The sequence below is a fragment of the Saccopteryx leptura genome, chromosome 2 (assembly GCF_036850995.1).
Source record: "Saccopteryx leptura isolate mSacLep1 chromosome 2, mSacLep1_pri_phased_curated, whole genome shotgun sequence".
NCBI lineage: Eukaryota > Metazoa > Chordata > Mammalia > Chiroptera > Emballonuridae > Saccopteryx > Saccopteryx leptura.
In genome coordinates this window covers 255,119,541-255,135,833 of record NC_089504.1, presented here as the reverse complement: position 1 = coordinate 255,135,833, position 16,293 = coordinate 255,119,541, and the positions used below count along the sequence as shown (strand labels likewise).

Sequence of the window (16,293 nt, the reverse complement as noted above, 5' to 3'; positions counted from 1 at the left end):
CAAAGAGTTGTGAGTAACTCCTAGGCAACCAGGCTCCAGCGCCCGGGCTGTGTCGACTCATGCGCACTTCCCGTCCCCGCAGAACACCGTGCTGTCGGCTCTGCTCGCAGTGTGTCACTCTGCCGGTGAGGCTCTGGAGACGGGACAGCGGACCGCAGTGATGGAGGTTGGAGGGCAGCTCTGGGCCCACCTGAACGCCGAGCTGGTAAGGAAAGCACCTGAGCATTTCCCCAAGCAAACACTGCAAAAAGTGAGCAGCCCTGCACCCGAGCGGGGAGGGCTCCCGTCTCCAGGGGCCGGCCACTCGCTCTCCTGGGGTGAGCGGACCGAGGCAGGAAGACTAGGCCTGGTGAAGCCAGTGGCAGTCCAGGGAACAATCTTTCTGACCAGTTGGACCCGAATTTTTTTTTCATGTCTTTTCCCCTATTGTGTCTTCTCTCTCGGTTTAGTTTCATCTGTTTTGTGATTCTGCGTCTTTAATATCTTGTGGGCTTGAAGGTGGGTAGGGAATGTGGACGATGTGGCTAGTGTGCATCCTCTTCTCCACGACAAAGCCAGGTGGTGAGCCGGCTAGAGCTGCAGGTGATTTCAGTTTGCAAATAATCTGAAGGTGCCTGAATTTAACTAGAAATAAATGACCTCTGCTTGCCTGGCCAGCGGGAGCTGAAGGCAGCGGCCATTCGTCTGGGAAACGCAGACACGGCTTCGCGGGATCTTCTGCGTCATCACGCAGGGCCGGGTTTCCCAGCCACAGTGTTTCCCTTCCACAAGTGCACCCCAGTCCTCACGGTCACTCAGTACACAGCCACAGGCTCTGCTGGTGACATCGTGCACTGTATTGTGACAAGTATTTGTGAAGAGGCAGGTGGGATTTTACGACTCGGGAACATACAAGCTCAGTGGCAGACAAAATCAGACCCGGGTTTGGGTGGAGGCCCTGCCCCTTCCTCCTCATGTGACCTCTGCCCCTTTTCTTCCTGGGACACTGAGGTTTGTAAGCATGAGTGTGGTCATGAATACAGAGAGCCTCGTTATGAAATAAATGCTCATTAAAAGGCTGCTGGTCACATGTAGTTGAACATTTTCACCAAAATTATTTTGTTTCTTATTTAAGGTAACAGGTCAACCTTATGTTCAACAGACACTCAGCCTTTTATTTCCACTGTTGGGATTTTTCATCCAAACCCTGGATCCTCGGCTGATAAGTCAGGTAAGGCCAGTGAGCCAGTTGGTCCTTGGTTGGGGAAGTTGTACGCTGGTGTGACTTAGAGTATCTTTCTAGAAGCGCAGCTTGTCGAGCTGCACATGGCAAAGCCACAGATCTGCCCATCCCGCAGTGTCGCCTGCTCACTCTCCTTCTCCAGGGCAGTGTTAGTACACTGGGCTGTTCATTCCTTCATCTGTTCTTCCTCGGTTCCCAGACACAGAACCGTCAAAACTTGCGTTGCTGTCACCTGCCCAGAGAAGCCCGAGCATGAGTTGGTTCCATGTGGCCAGCTGTCACATCATTTCAGCAGCCTGGGAGCAAGGGCTGTAACAAGCATGGCTGTAAAGACGGTCCGCAGTCTTCCTTTGAGGAAACAATGACTTTGAAGAGCACTGCCAGGTTTTCTCTGACCGCAGCCTGCATGCTGGGACCGGCAGAACCGGGTCACATGGGGCTGCTCAGCCTGGCCCCCCGTTGGAGGCGCTAGGCCGGCAGACAGGGAAAAGGGTAAAGGCTTCATCTTATCTGAGTAGTTGAGAGGCTCTGAGATGAGTCTAGACAGAATGATCCCCAAAATCGAGTTGGCTTCTGCTCAGAGTCACATTAGAAACAGCTGTTAAGAATAAAACTAAGCCTTGCTGTTTGGGAAGAGGGACGTTAGGGGATGGCGCCCCAGCAGTGCTTGTGGGGGTGGGACCGGGGGGCTTTGTTTCAGTCGCTCTGGAACAGCTGTGCACGTGAGAAACTTACATATTTGCTGAGTAGGTATATTTTTTAATTACTCTGTGTCACCTGGATTATTAAATTATAGTGAATGAGAATATGATAAAATATTAAATTTTATTTCTGAAGGTTTTATTCTTTTATGAAAAATTAAATAATATTTTGATACAGTTGTACCCTCCTTTAAAAAATCCAAATAACTAAAATTCTAAAATTTCAACATAATTGCTCATTTAGCCATGGCTTCCCTTATGGAAGACTTACTCTCACTGTGCTTTTAAATCAGGTTGGCAAACTGTGACCTCCTGGCTGGATTCTGCCCCATTTTTAGCACAAATGCTAAGGATGATTTTTATATTCTTAAAGGTTTATAAAATAAAAATAATAAAATATGCAACAGGGAACATGCTGCAAACCCTAGAATACTGACCACCTGGCCCTTGACAGAAAGTTTTGCCAATCCTTGCTAACAATAATGAACTAAAATACAAAAGGATTTTTATTTATTTACTTATTTTAAGATCTTCTTTAAGAGAGGGGAGAGAGAGAAGGGAGGAGGAGCAGGAAACATCAACTCCCATATGTGCAAGCCCAGGGTTTCGAACCAGCGACCTCAGGGTTCCAGGTTGATGCTCTATCCACTGCGCCACCACCGGCCAGGCACAAAAGAATTTTTAGAGATTTGAAAGAGGAGCATTGGTATATCGCTTTTCAGAAACTTTTTTTTTTAAACCCAGTGGTTGGTAGGAAAGGACGCTGTAGTAACTGACTCAAATGATTTTATTCAAACCTTCCTGAAATTTGGGCTTCGTGGCGTGTTCTACTATTCTGGGTTTTGCCTTGTTCCCCCCCCACCCCCATCCCCATCCAAATCTTAGTCACATTCCATAAAGTAATAATTGTCTGGTCTCCTCCTTAGGTAGTAACCCTGCAGGCCTCGCTCCTTGCGGGAGAGCCTCCTGACCACGTCCGCTTGGCAGTCCTGGATTTTGTGTCTTCTTTAGGAAAACTTGTTATATCTCCAGCTCTCCAGGTAGTCCTCTGCATTCTGCTCTTGTTCACAGAACTCTGGAAGAGTAAATGACTAAGGGATGTTTTAGGCTTTTAGTTTCAATTCTGCGGATTGCTGACAATGAAAGCTGAGGGATAAACGTGTTTTGTGAAGAGAGGGAGGGGGACTTGGTCAAAACAGAACTCGGCCCTGGCCGGTTGGCTCAGCTGTAGAGCATCAGCCTGGCGTGCAGAAGTCCCGGGTTCGATTCCCGGCCAGGGCACACAGGAGAGGCGCCCATCTGCTTCTCCACCCCTCCCCCTCTCCTTCCTCTCTCTCTCTCTCTCTTCCCCTCCCGCAGCCGAGGCTCCATTGGAGCAAAGATGGCCTGGGCGCTGGGGATGGCTCCTTGGCCTCTGCCCCAGGCACTAGAGTGGCTCTGGTTGCGACAGAGCAATGCCCCGGATGGGCGGAGCATCACCCCCTGGTGGGCGTGCCGGGTGGATCCCGGTCAGGAGCATGCGGGAGTCTGTCTGACTGCCTCCCCGTTTCCAGCTTCAGAAAAAATACAAAAAAACAAAACAAAACAGAACTCATTTTCTGTGTGTGCTGAGATACATAGAGTTGGCTATAGTCTGAGTTCTCTCTGGGCTTTAGCACACTGGGTTCTGGGGAAGAAAAACATCACAGATAATGAGGAAGTTGTATCTCACCGAAGTTATTCTTTTGGTTTTATATCCATGGAAGGGAGCCTGTGTGTTTTTAAGAAAGTGTTTTGACTATGATGCAGAGTCCGTGCAGTTGGCAATTGGGCATTTATGAAGTGCTGGGAAGGCCTGGAGCCCTGGAGCTAGGAGACCATCCCCCAGGCAGCCTCTCCCTCCGGTGGCCAACCCTCCACCTTTGTGGGAGAGACCAGAAAGGTCCCCAATAAGACCTTGTTCTGTATCTGGAGCAAAACCACAGTGGATGTCACATGTGGGTTAACATCCTTGAAACCACAAAATATAACTGGATAGTTGCTCAAGGGCTCTTATTTGCCTCCAGGTAAATGGCACCGTACCACTTGTTTTCTTCACGTGAGGTTGTTCCTGAGGTTGACGACAGTTTCCAACTGTGTGGACAAAAGGAGCCAAAGAGACCTGCCCCTGAGCTGTTTCCTTTTAGCAAAACGAGCATTTTCCAAAATGCTGCTGCTTTTGCATTCTGAGGGTGCCAGCACCTGTAGGACAGTTTTTTTGTTTTTTGGGGGTTTTTTTTTGTATTTTTCTGAAGCTGGAAACAGGGAGAGACAGACAGACTCCCGCATGTGCCCGACCGGGATCCACCCGGCACGCCCACTAGGGGGCGACACTCTGCCCACCAGGGGGCGATGCTCTGCCCCTCCGGGGGAGGGGGGGTCGCTCTGTTGCGACCAGAGCCACTCTAGTACCTGGGGCAGAGGCCAAGGAGCCATCTCCAGCGCCCGGGCCATCTTTGCTCCAATGGAGCCTCTGCTGCGGGAGGGGAAGAGAGAGAGAGAGAGGAAGAAGGGGGGAGGGGTGGAGAAGCAGATGGGCGCTTCTCCTGTGTGCCCTGGCCGGGAATCAAACCCGGGACTTCCGCACGCCAGGCCAACGCTCTACCACTGAGCCAACCGGCCAGGGCCAGGACAGTTCTTTTTATTAGCGACATTACCTTGTATATGTCTAGGAATACATATATATTCCCAGGAGTGAAGTTAAGGCCTGAAGAAATTTTGGGGATTCATCAGCAACTGGGAGATATTTAAAACCATGAGATGAAATTGATTCATATGTTCATTCAAAAAATACTGAGTTCTTGTGTCGGGCACTGTTTTAATTACTGGGGATGCAAAAATGAACCAACGAATAAATGCCCCATGCCCTCAGCCTGTTGAGGCCACAGGCTGGTGCAGTATGACGTGGGTGCCGGGGGAGAGCAGCACGTGGGGCACAGTCCACAGGGGAGGGCGCCGTGGGCACATGCGCACTCTGCACCGCGGGAGCAGCAGTGCCTGGAATGGAGGCAGCGGCTGCAGGCCCGTGTCCCAACCCAGTTTACAGCAAGCGAATTGAAAGATTGAGCAAAGGGGTTACATGGCCGGCATCTGTTCCAGTGTGTCACTGCGACAGACCGTGGGCCCTGGACAACACCGGCCATGTGCTGTGTACCTTCCTACGGCTTCATGCTGCTCAGTGAGGCTTGCTTCTCTCCACAGGACCAGCTCCTGCCCGGCCTGTCTTCTGTCCTTGCATCGCTGCTAGCTGACAGCAGCTGGCTGCTAGAACAGCACGCCCTGGAAGCTGTCACCCGGTTCGCCGAGGTGAGATGCCATGGCAGGGACCTGCAGTGGTCTCCAAATGCTAGGGCGCTTGATGGACATGGACCAGCTAGTTTGGTTCTGTGGAAAAGGTGGTCCTGCCGTGGGCGGCTCCTTCCCTCTCCCCTTGGCTATGTGGTCACCTCTGGTCATCAGGGGGCCCGGGGACATGCAGCTGGCTGGGCGGAAGGAAGGCTTGCAGTGGTACACTTGGCAGAATAAGGCCCCTGGAAAGAACGATGAGCTAATCGTCCCCCTGGCACCGAGTACTGTCAAATGCACTTTTGATTTAGGTGGCCCGTAAATCTCATGTATGCGTCTACAACTTATTGAAATATATTTAAATTGGCCTTACCAATTTTTAATAGGGAACAAACCTTGAAGAGATCATCCCACAGTGCCTTAGTTCTGAAGAAATGAAGAACAAAGTCGTGTCCTTTCTGGAGAAGGTATTTTATAGAGACTCAAAGAATACTGTCACTTACTCTGTTCTTTAGTGTTACTTTTTTTGACATTGTATCATTGTAACCAGGAAGACTAGCTTCTCCCATCCAAGTACAAACCAGGCCCGACCCTGCGTAGCCTCCGAGATCAGACGAGACTGCGCATTCAGGGTGGTATGGCCATAGGCCAGACCAGTTTCTTAGCTTAAATGTTTCCAGTGCTCAGCAGAGTGGTGACATGTGCAGCTGGGACCGTGTCAGACGTCACAGAAGTCACTCTGCCTGTGTAGTGAGGTGGCAGACAAGGGCCCTTGGCTGTCCCAGGTGTTCTAGGAGGCCTCAGGGCTCACACTCACTTGCAGTAACCTAGGTCTCTGCCTGATAAAGACTGGGCCCTACTTTTCCAAACCATGAAAACATTTAAAGCTGTGTTTACAGTCAGAACCCAGCTACCGGATCAGTCCTGCGGCTCCCACACAGGGCAGCAGGCTGTCAGGTCAGGGTCCCGTGAGGCACGAATAGAACAGGTGAACCGCAGACACGGAGCGCTGGGGAAGTGATTCCAGGCGTTGCCTCGTTCACAAAAGCCAGAGAGTCCCCCTGAGCGTTAGCGCTAGCCCTCGGAGAGCCGCGTGCACTTACCCGGTCTTCTTGGTCTCTGGCAGACGGGCTGTGTGGACGAGACAGCAGCTGCCAGAGTAGAGCGTGTGAAGCAGGAACGGCAGGTTTTCTGGGAGTCCTCGGCACAGGCAGCGTTGGAAGAAGCCGAGTGGTCGCCCTTCCAGGTATGGATGCGTCAGAACAAGGGCCAAGCTCTATAAGGGAAAGTCTGCCCGTGCTGAACAAGCAAGACATAAACTGGTCTGGTTCTCAGCCTCATGTTGGCTATCAAAATAAACAAATGAGTCTAGACATGCCAGATTTATGGCAATTGCTCTTTTAAAAAAATTTTTTTTCCCTGAAAGGTCATGAACACATAAAACACAAGGGATACAAGACGGACCTCAGGAACATAAGTGCCACACCTCACACTAATGTGCTGTTGGTGCACGTCCGCGACAGTAGTGGCCTCTGTGCCTGGGACGCCCCCGGCAGTGCTCTGTGGCCCACGGGGGCACCAGGTCACTTCCTCCACAGTGCTGGCGTGGCCCCCGTGTCTCTCCAACCAGCCTAGTCATTTCTGGTGATGTCTAGAAGCCATAGCTGCCTGTTAAAAGGCAGAAATCTCACACCACTCAGGATACTTAAAACATTTTTTGAGCACTGACAGTATATTTGTAATTGTAATCCATAAGAACTACGTTCTGGTGTTAATGTATCCTCATCACTTTTCAAGACTAACTTTTATGTCTGAAATTTGCCAAGTTCCATACTCTACCAATGGTATCAATAAGCCTTCAAAATTCCTCCTTAGGAAGCCCGTGATGCTAAAGGGTGTCTGTCTCGGCCCTTAACCCCTCCTGTGCGGTGCATTTCCTAACCAGGCTCCCCTTGGTTATAAACAGAGCCCCAGAGAGAAAGGGGCGTGTTTAGAACCCTCACACTTGGGGTTGTCCTGAGCTCACAGTCGTGGTGTCTGAAGACACGCACTCCAGACAAGCTCCCTGAATCACGGGGACAAACCACAAACACCTCCACATGTTTTTCCAGACGACAGAAGGTGCCACCCTGGTGAACCAACCACTAGACTGAGACTTAAACATGAAACTTAACAGTTTTAGAGTGCATTCCATCATGCGCTGCTCTAGTCCAAGGAAAGTTCTAGATCGCTTTTAGAATCCCCGCTGTTTTTCTCATTTGCCAGCCTTATGCGAAGAGGGCCCGTCCCGAGCCCCCGCCGGAGGAAGAGTACAGGGCGGCCATGCAGGCAGCGGTGGGGGCCCTGGGCGCCCTGGCACTCCTGCTGCGCAAGCGCCCCGCACCCGCCTGGCTGCCCCGGGACGTGGAGCTGCTGCGGCAGAAAGTGGAGGAGCTGAGACGCCACGTGCTCACAGATGGCACATGAGTGGACTGGGACTGGGCCATGCGGTCGCTGGACAGGACTGGGCATGACTCACTGCTGTGCATTCTGTTTGTGACACTGTTAATGTGATTATGTCTGTACGTTATCTAACACACAAAAACAGTTTCGTGAAGCTGAATCTAGCGAAAATAGTCTTTATTGGACATTTAGAGAACAGGATACTGGCTGTTTCTCATGAAGAACTTTGGTGCACGCGGTACATGTGGGAACAGTCGGTACCTGCCCAGGGCCCCAGGACACTCCCTCTTGGAAACGTAAACAAATAAATAAGCTGCCTGAGGGCCTCAGCCACTTAAAATCATTTGTATACTTTATAGCTCAAGTCTTTTCAGTAAGTTGTATTTCATAATAGAGCTTACTCTTCTCACCGTTAAAGAAATGGCACAGAATTAAGCTAATCAACTTGAAGTTTTTGTCTTTATTTCTACTTCCAGACTTCCCTGGCCTCCAAAGCCCGGGCTCTTCCCCACGGAGGGTCGCCTTGGGGCTGTCCCTGCCCTGGCACATATGGGATAATTCCTGGTGTGACACAGCAGGAGGCTCTGGGGTTTTCTAGTCTGCAGAACCCGTTTTTGAGGTATTAGTGTGAGTTTTTAAAAAAGGAATCCTTTTTCCTAGAGTTTAACTCACAGCCATTGTCACCAGCTGCCATCTCCCCAGTTCAGCTCCCCGGCGTCTCCCCAGCCTTCAGACTCCCCCTGCAACGACACAAAGCAGAGCCCAGGGCAGCTGCGGGGACAGTGTCTCCAATTGAAAGGTCGGGGATTTTAAAGGGGCCCAGCACTTGTCTTTGGAGCCAGAAAGTAAAATTAACTTCTAGGTACAGTGAGATGACACCTTCACCTGCAAAATTTAACCTCTTTTCCTAGTGAAGAGGTGACCATTGTAACAGGTAGCCCACTGGACACTGAGCCCACAGAGCTGCGTTTTCCTGGGGAAGTGACTGCTCGCTTTCTGCGTGCCGCGACTGTTCTACCAGCTGGGCACAGTCCCCATCTGCTCCTCAGCAGGAGGATGGCTCGGTGTCTGTAATGCAGGGACAAGGTGGCTGGTGTCACGGGGGAAAGCCTTACCTCCGTCACTTCCACCGCAGCAAACTTGGAGGAGAACTGCAGCCCCGGGGAGAGACCAGCCCTGCCGGGGGCTGCCGTCTCCGTCCTCAGGTCAGGCAGGAGGAGGACAGCGGCGGGGGGCTTGATGTCGGGGGTCATGTCGGCAAACCAGTCCAGCTCGGGGTCCTGCACTGGCTTCCTTCTCACTTGGATGGTGAACTCCTCTCCTAATCCAAGTTCTGATGGCGCTGTGGGGCGTCTTTCTCGCGATGCCGCTTCTGGTGGCTTGGCCCGGCCTGGGTCGTCCACACCTGGGGCAGGACTGGTCTCTTGGGGTTGCCTGGCCGCCTCTGTGAGTGGAAGCGAGGTGGGAAGGGCCCCAGGCTTCGCCGCTTCCTGGGCCATGACGGGGGACCTGGCAGCCTCACAGGGCTCTGGGTGCCACACCGGCAGGGTGACAGTTCTGTCCTCAGACTCCTCAGGCTCACTCCAGTCGGGCCACTCCTCAGACGTCTGGGAACTTGGCGGGAAGGTTTCACTGTCTGAGGTATTTCTCACATCTGCAAGTCCATTCATGGGAGAGGTCACAGGCTGAGAGAGCTGGTCACCTGCTCGGATGTAAGAATTATCATCCATGTTGGTTAAGAGCAAGAACACATTTAAGGCAAGGGTAACACTAAAGAAATGTAACTTCTTATGAATACCTTTGCAAACAAGGCACATAAGCAACAATTAGAGCTTCATTTCCTCAATTCCTAATAGCACAGTTGTCTGTACACAAATACAGAAAGTTTGAGCCAGACACTGTTCCCCTCGCAATGTTCATTCACAAGCACCCTGAAACGGGTGTAGTCGAGGACTGCGCAGCCTGTCCACGTGCCATGACTGCTGGTGGTGTCCCCAACACGCTGACCCACACAGTTTCCTAGGCACACCTGTTAGCATCACCCAGAACTAGGATTCTGACATGATTTGGAAGATGTTGCACTCAGGTACCAAAAGTCCCGAAGTCAAGTATCTAATGCAAAAAGGATTCAAGTGATGTCAGCCGCCCTTCCCCCAGGCTGTGAAGAAAGGGGAGTCAGGTACCCTGTAGCCCAGGGAGGCAAGGTGACAGCCTCACTGACTTCAGTCTGTCATCAGTCTCAGTGTTCTCAAAGTGCCCTTAGTTTCCAAAATTTAAACTTACTACTCAGGAGAGTATCCACCCTGGTGATGGAAAAGCTACCTGAACTTATGTTCGTACCCGTCTGGGCGAGAGGGCGGCAGGCATCTCGCTGTCCGCGCTGCTTGCTGTCCCCGGGCCTGTCGCTGGAGAAGCAGCCAGTGGGGGCTGCAGGGACTGGCGCGGGCTGCTGGTGCAGGTTGCGGGCGGCATGCATGGGCGAGTCTGAAGACAAAAGGACCTCAGAGAATGAAGGACAGACTGCTGCTGACCCTGCGCTGACAGCGTGCGGGAGGACTGAGTGCCCCGTGCTGACAGCATGTGGGGGAGACGAGCATTAGCTGAACAGTGGGTCAGACAGACCCTTAGGACATTCATTAGGAGTGACCGACCTTCTGATGCCGATGTAAAGCCAGAAAGTTCATCCCCGAGTGGGCACTGCTGAGAAGGACTTGAATTTGGGGACATCTTTCCTCTAAGAAGGGCCTGGACTAAGTCACTGCCAGCAAGCTCCCCGCCCCGCCTGCACCTGGGCCGGCCTCGACCAGCCTCCACCCTGTGCTCCGTTCTACCATCCTCCCGGCTGAAGTCCTACTGGTTATCCATAACCTAATGTGTCTTGTTTCTAAACTGGCTGCCCCTTAGTTAGTAAGTCTGGTCATACAGGTAAACTGCACAAGAACTGAAGAGAAACACCCAATAACTCCTCCCTCACACGTGCCCCCGTGGTACCCCATGCTCGCAAGGAGGGCCACTTGGAGAGTCTACTTTTACAAGTCAGCGGGCTTGGACCTGACCTGTCCTCTTTGAGTCCTCAGGAAAATCTATTGTAATGAAAATTCACCTGCTCCTGTTGCTTTGGTGCCTTTGCAGTTCAAGATGACAAGGTAATCCAGATGAACTGTATAAAATGTCTAGAAAATCCCATGCAACAACATCGACGTCAGGAGTGAGGGCTCTTCCTAATTCAAAATACAAAGCTGCCCCAAAGACTGACCCCTAAGCCTTATCCCAGCACCGTTCTGGGATGGAACTACACCTGTCACTTGCTGTTTGGCAGCACAGGCCTCCCTGGTTTGGTGTGTGCACGTCACAGCTGACGAGGGGTAGCAGTAGGTCAGCTGTCCCGGCTCCTCAAGCCCCCGACACTAGTCCGGTCAGCACCAGGGAGGGCTGAGCTCCAGCCAACATCAGGAAGCAGTGTTGCTTTTAAATTTCTCTGGGCATCAGAATCAGAGCACTGTCTGTCTAGCTGATGGGTTTTCCTACTAATTGCTGTTTCTGTGCCTCCGCCCACTGTCAGTGAGGACCGAGGTAGCGACCCAGAGTTTCACAGCAACGTCGCTGTCCTCCCCAGGGTCACAGGAAGGAGAATGGCAATCACTGCTGACCAGGAACCTTTGTCCTTGCCTTTACAGCCCGGAGCCCAGACGTCACTGCTGCACAGCAGGGGGACCTCAGGACCGCCTGAAGCACCTCAACCCCAATGGCAACAGCTCCACCCAGCGGGCCGACAAGGTCAAGAGTACCCGGGCAGCCAGTGGTAAGAACTGCTGCCACTTTTTGGAAACTAATGTCTATTAAAACTGTATATACAGACATTCTCCAACCCAGGACGTCACTCTTGGGACTTTATCCCGCAGCAATAAACCTGAAAGATACGTGTCTGTGGGTATCTGCTGCGGCACTGTTTGTAGCAGTTAAAAGTCCAGGGGTGGGTGTCGTGCGCATCAGCACAGGTCACTATGTGGCTTATGGTCCATGAAACACACGGCTGCTGTCAGAAGGGGGAGCAACTTGGTGCTGACCTAGAGACCAGGCCCTGGTCAGCTGCGCAGAAAAAAAACTGCAGTTGTATGTAGTTTTGGCTCACCGTTTCTAGGAGCTGTGTATGTGAACATCCATCTGGCTTTCATGGACCTGAAGGGAGAAAAGCCTTCCCACTGCCCTAAAAATTCAATGTCCTAATCCCAGGAGTTGGGAGAGCGAAGTTACCAAATTTCCCTTATGCTTCTTGGTATCATCTGACTGCATACAACCCACCTGTGTTACCTGTACAGTAAAAGCCCACTCACAGCACTGAGAGAGCCTGACCTAGTCTGTCATTCTTACCTTCTGGGGAAAGGTCAGCCGTTTTGGTAAAACTTGGGGCAGTACGTTTGAAGATCTTGGTTCTTTCTCCTCCCACCACGACCTCTGGTCCAAGCAGGGAGACCAGCACGGCTAGGCTGTGCAGGGTGACCGACACGATGGAGCTGCTGGTGTCGCGGAGGCCCAGTAACACCTGGAACAGACAGGACAGTAACTGGACAACCACACTGTGACAGGAGCTACACTCTTAGACACATGTGTCCTAGGGCAACAGCTCCCACTCCGTCTGGTCAGGGCCAGTACTTTCCCCTCCCAGGCCATCACAGAGGGATGCCTTTAAAAATACAGTAAGGCCTGACCAGGCAGTGTTGCAGTGCTACAGCATCAGACTGGGATGCAGAGGACCCAGGTTCGAAACCCCAAGGTTGCCGGCTTGAGTGTGAGATCAAAGACATGACCCCATGGTCACTGGCTTGAGCAAGGGGTCACTTGGTCTGCTGGAGCCCCCTGGTCAAGGCACATATGAGAAAGTAATCAATGAACAACTAAGGTGCTGCAACAAAGAAATGATGCTTCTCATCTCTCCCTTCCTGTCTGTCTGTCCCGATCTGTCCCTCTCTCTGTCTCTGCCATGCACACACACACACAAAAAAAACACAGTAAGGTGACTTCTGGTCAACTGTAAGTGCCAGACACAGGATACAGTTTAAAGAAGAAAAACATATATGAATAAAATGCCAATAACTACATACCTATCAATAAATAATTTAGCCTGACCAGTCGGTGGCGCAGTGGATAGAACGTCGAACTAGGATGTAGGGGACCCAGGTTCAAAACCCCAAGGTCGCCAGCTTGAACGCAGGCTCATCTGGCTTGAGCATGGGCTCACCAGCTTGAACAAGGGGTCACTGGTTTGAGCATGGGATCATAGACATGACCCCATGGTCACTGGCTTGAGCCCAAAGGTCACTGGCTTGAAGCCCAAGGTTGCTGGCTTGAGCAAGGGCTCACTCGCTCTGCTGTTAGCCCTTGGTCAAGGCACATATGAGAAAGCAATCAATAAACAATTAAGGAGCTGCAACAAAGAATTGATGCTTCTCATCTCTCTCCCTTCCTGTATGTCTGTCCCGATCCCTCCCTATCTCTCTCTCTGTCAAAAAAAAAAAAAAAAAAAAAGATATAAATAATTTAAATGCAAATAGATTAAATGCTCCAAGCAAAACATAAATGGATTAAATGACAGGATAAGAAAACAAGAACCATACATATGCTGCCTAAAAGAGACCCACTTCAGATCTGAAAGACACACATTAAACTAAAGGGATAAAGACAGTTCATGCAAATGGAAATGAAAAAATCTGGGTGGCCATCCTTACATCAGACAAAACAGACTTGAAAACAAGGGCTGTACAGACATTATGAAGGGCACTTCATAATGATAAAGAGATCCAACCACCAAGAGGATTTACTTCTCAAACATCTATGCACCCAACACAGAAGCAGCCAAATACATAAAGCAAACACTGACGGACCTAACGGGAGAGAGGCAGCTATAGAACTTGAACTCTCCTCTGATACCAACGGGCAGCTCATCCACACAGATAACCAACAAGGAAATGGGCCTTAAATGACACAAAAGACCAGATGGATTTAACTGATATTTTGAGGACATTTCAGCCCCAAACCAAAATATTCATTACTTTCAAGTACACATGAAACATGATCCAGGACAGACGATAAGAAAGACCACTAAACAAGTTTCAATAAAGTTAACACAACTGAAACCATACAAAGTATCCACTCACCATTGTATAAAATGAGATCATACAACAAAAAAACTGAAAAATACAACAAGGAAAATCTTCAGTCTAACCTTGCATCTAAAGGAACCAGAAACAGAACAATAAACTAAGGCCAAGGAAATAATAAAGATCATAGTAGAAATATATGAAAGTGTCTAAAAAAAAATATAAAAGATCAATGAAACCAAAAACTGGTTCTTTGAGAAGCTAAACAAAATTAATAAACCTTTAACCAGAGTCACCAAGAAGAAAGGAGAGAGGACCCAAGTAAATAAAATTAGAAATTAAAAAGAAGTGACAGCTGACACCAAAGAAATAAAAAGATTGTAAGGAAAGACTGAACAGTTATACGTGAACAAAGTGGACAACCTGGAAGAAATGGATAAATTCTTAGAAACATATCATCTTCCAAAGCTGAATCAGACCAATGCAATCGAATAAGTAATCAAACTCCAACAAAAAAAGCCCTGGGCCAAATGGGTTCACAGGTGAATTTTACCAAGCATTCAAAGAATTTATACATATTCCTCTCAAATGTTCCAAATAATTAAAGAGTAGGGGCAGCTCCCCAATTCATCCTACAAGGCCAACATTACCCTGATACCAAAACCAGATAAAGATACTACAAAAGACAAAAAATTATAGGCCAGTATCACTAATGAACATAGATGCAAGAATTCTCAACAAAATATCAGCAAATGGACACATGAAAAATTACACACCGTGATCAAGTAGGCTTTATTCCTAGGACACAAAGTTGGTTCAAAATCCACAAATCCATGACTGTAATACACCACATAAACAGAATGGATAAAAATCATACAACTGTATCAATGGATGCAAAAGGAGCATTTGACAAAACCCAGCCTCCATTTATGATAAAAACTCACCAAGGTGGAGGCAGAGGAAACATAACACAATAAAGGCCGAAGATGATGAACCCACAGCTAATATCATATTCAATGGTGAAAAGCTACAAATGTTTTTTTTAAGATTGGGAACAAGACAAGGATGTCCACTTTCACCACTTTTGTTCAGCCTAATATTGAAGTCCTAGCCACAGCACTCAGACAAAAATGAATAAATGGCACCCAAACTGGAAAGAAAGAAGTAACTGTCAGTCCAATGCTAACATTTCAGGCACTTTCTCAAAACAAAGTGGCACAAATAAACTCAAGCACGTTTCTTTTGCATTTGATTAGAATTCCATCCACTGAATGTGAGAATTGTACAATAACAAACCACCCAAGGCAAAAACCCACCAGGCATCCTCATACCTGCCATCCAGTGAGAGGCTGAGTCCTGCCCCCCTATCCCCGTCCCATGACCCTGCCCCAGTCCCAGGCTGTGTTATGTCCACGCTGGACTGTTCTGACAGCTTCCTACTTCCCAAAGCCCATCCTGCTCCCAAAGGGAACGTGCCAGCATGCAGAAACCGCTGCGCGACCCTGCAGAGGCCCAGCAGCCCTGATGAGGGCCGTCTCCCGTGTGGCAGACCAGGTCCGTCCCTGACGTGAGCCAGTGATAGTGCTGACTCGTGAACTGTCATGAACTCTTTCAGTGAGAGTGTCTCCTCTTCAGACACAAACACCCATGTGCAGTGTCACCACGACCGCTGCAGACACAAACTCAAGGTGGGCCCGGGGAGCAGCACCCGCACACCCAGCCCACCGCGAACGTGGGCTGCTCTGTGACTTACCGAACCAACTAAGTGAATGGGACACAAATGGCTTCATCAGTACCGACCTATGCCTTGCCGGCCACTGTGGCACTGCTCACAGCCCTGGCCACCTGCCCCGCTGGAGATCATCTCCCCACATGACATCACTGAGAGAGGCCCAGAGTTCCTGCCACGTACCCCACAGTGCCAAGGAGCTATGTGGAGCTGTAGGCACCAATAGGGCCCAGGTGACAGCTACCCTGGTCACACCCATGTGCCCAGAAAATCGTGGGAATAAAACTAAGTTCTGGGGTATCTCTTGCACAGAGAGAAACCTCTGTCTTTCCTACCTACCAGCCCCCCGGAGCAGGGAGTGTGTGGCACACCTCCAAGGCCCGCACCAGTGCAACGGGCATAAACCAGTCCTTACAACTTTCAAATACATTAATCTCACAGGAAAACAAATTATCTGAAAGATTTCACGTGACTGACAAAAACTTTTAAAACCACATCCTGAGCTGAATAGTATCTCCCAAAAATTCCTGGCCATCCCAAATGGGAATGAGGTTACACTGGGTTAGAGTGGGGCTCCCCCCCCCACGAGCGCAGGGGGCGGCTGACCTGGGGCAGAACGACCCTCTGCAGCTGCTCCGCAGTGAAGTGCTCCACGTAGGCCTCCAGGTGGGACAGCAGCACCAGGCGCACATGCTCCTCGTGCACCGCAAACAGCCGAAGCAGCACGGGGACCACCCGCGCCCGGAACAGGGCTGGGGAGAGCAGGCGAGGGCTCTCCTCGGGCGCCCCCTCTACCCC

At 50.3% G+C, this 16,293-nt stretch overlaps 2 protein-coding genes across 6 annotated transcripts in view; one reads left to right on the top strand and one right to left on the bottom strand.

Moving 5' to 3' along the window:
* The window catches only part of FIRRM (FIGNL1 interacting regulator of recombination and mitosis), a 45,146-nt gene extending 37,318 nt beyond the window's left edge, over window positions 1-7,828 (top strand). Inside the window, exons 18-24 of the mRNA XM_066371427.1 lie at window positions 83-205; window positions 1,115-1,210; window positions 2,850-2,963; window positions 5,143-5,247; window positions 5,613-5,693; window positions 6,353-6,472; window positions 7,492-7,828. Of these exons, the coding sequence (XP_066227524.1) occupies window positions 83-205; window positions 1,115-1,210; window positions 2,850-2,963; window positions 5,143-5,247; window positions 5,613-5,693; window positions 6,353-6,472; window positions 7,492-7,692 (840 nt within the window). The 3' untranslated portion in view covers window positions 7,693-7,828. The remainder of the gene's footprint in view (window positions 1-82; window positions 206-1,114; window positions 1,211-2,849; window positions 2,964-5,142; window positions 5,248-5,612; window positions 5,694-6,352; window positions 6,473-7,491) is intronic.
* The window catches only part of SCYL3 (SCY1 like pseudokinase 3), a 27,866-nt gene continuing 19,401 nt past the window's right edge, over window positions 7,829-16,293 (bottom strand). For 2 of the 5 annotated variants that reach the window (XM_066371422.1, XM_066371420.1), the window contains exons 10-14: window positions 16,102-16,286; window positions 12,040-12,211; window positions 10,009-10,152; window positions 8,784-9,373; window positions 7,829-8,408 (exon numbers count right to left, since the gene is read on the bottom strand). In XM_066371422.1, the coding sequence (XP_066227519.1) occupies window positions 8,349-8,408; window positions 8,784-9,373; window positions 10,009-10,152; window positions 12,040-12,211; window positions 16,102-16,286 (1,151 nt within the window). In that variant the 3' untranslated portion in view covers window positions 7,829-8,348. The remainder of the gene's footprint in view (window positions 8,409-8,783; window positions 9,374-10,008; window positions 10,153-12,039; window positions 12,212-16,101; window positions 16,287-16,293) is intronic. The other 3 variants (XM_066371421.1, XM_066371423.1, XM_066371424.1) reach the window with 3 other exon arrangements.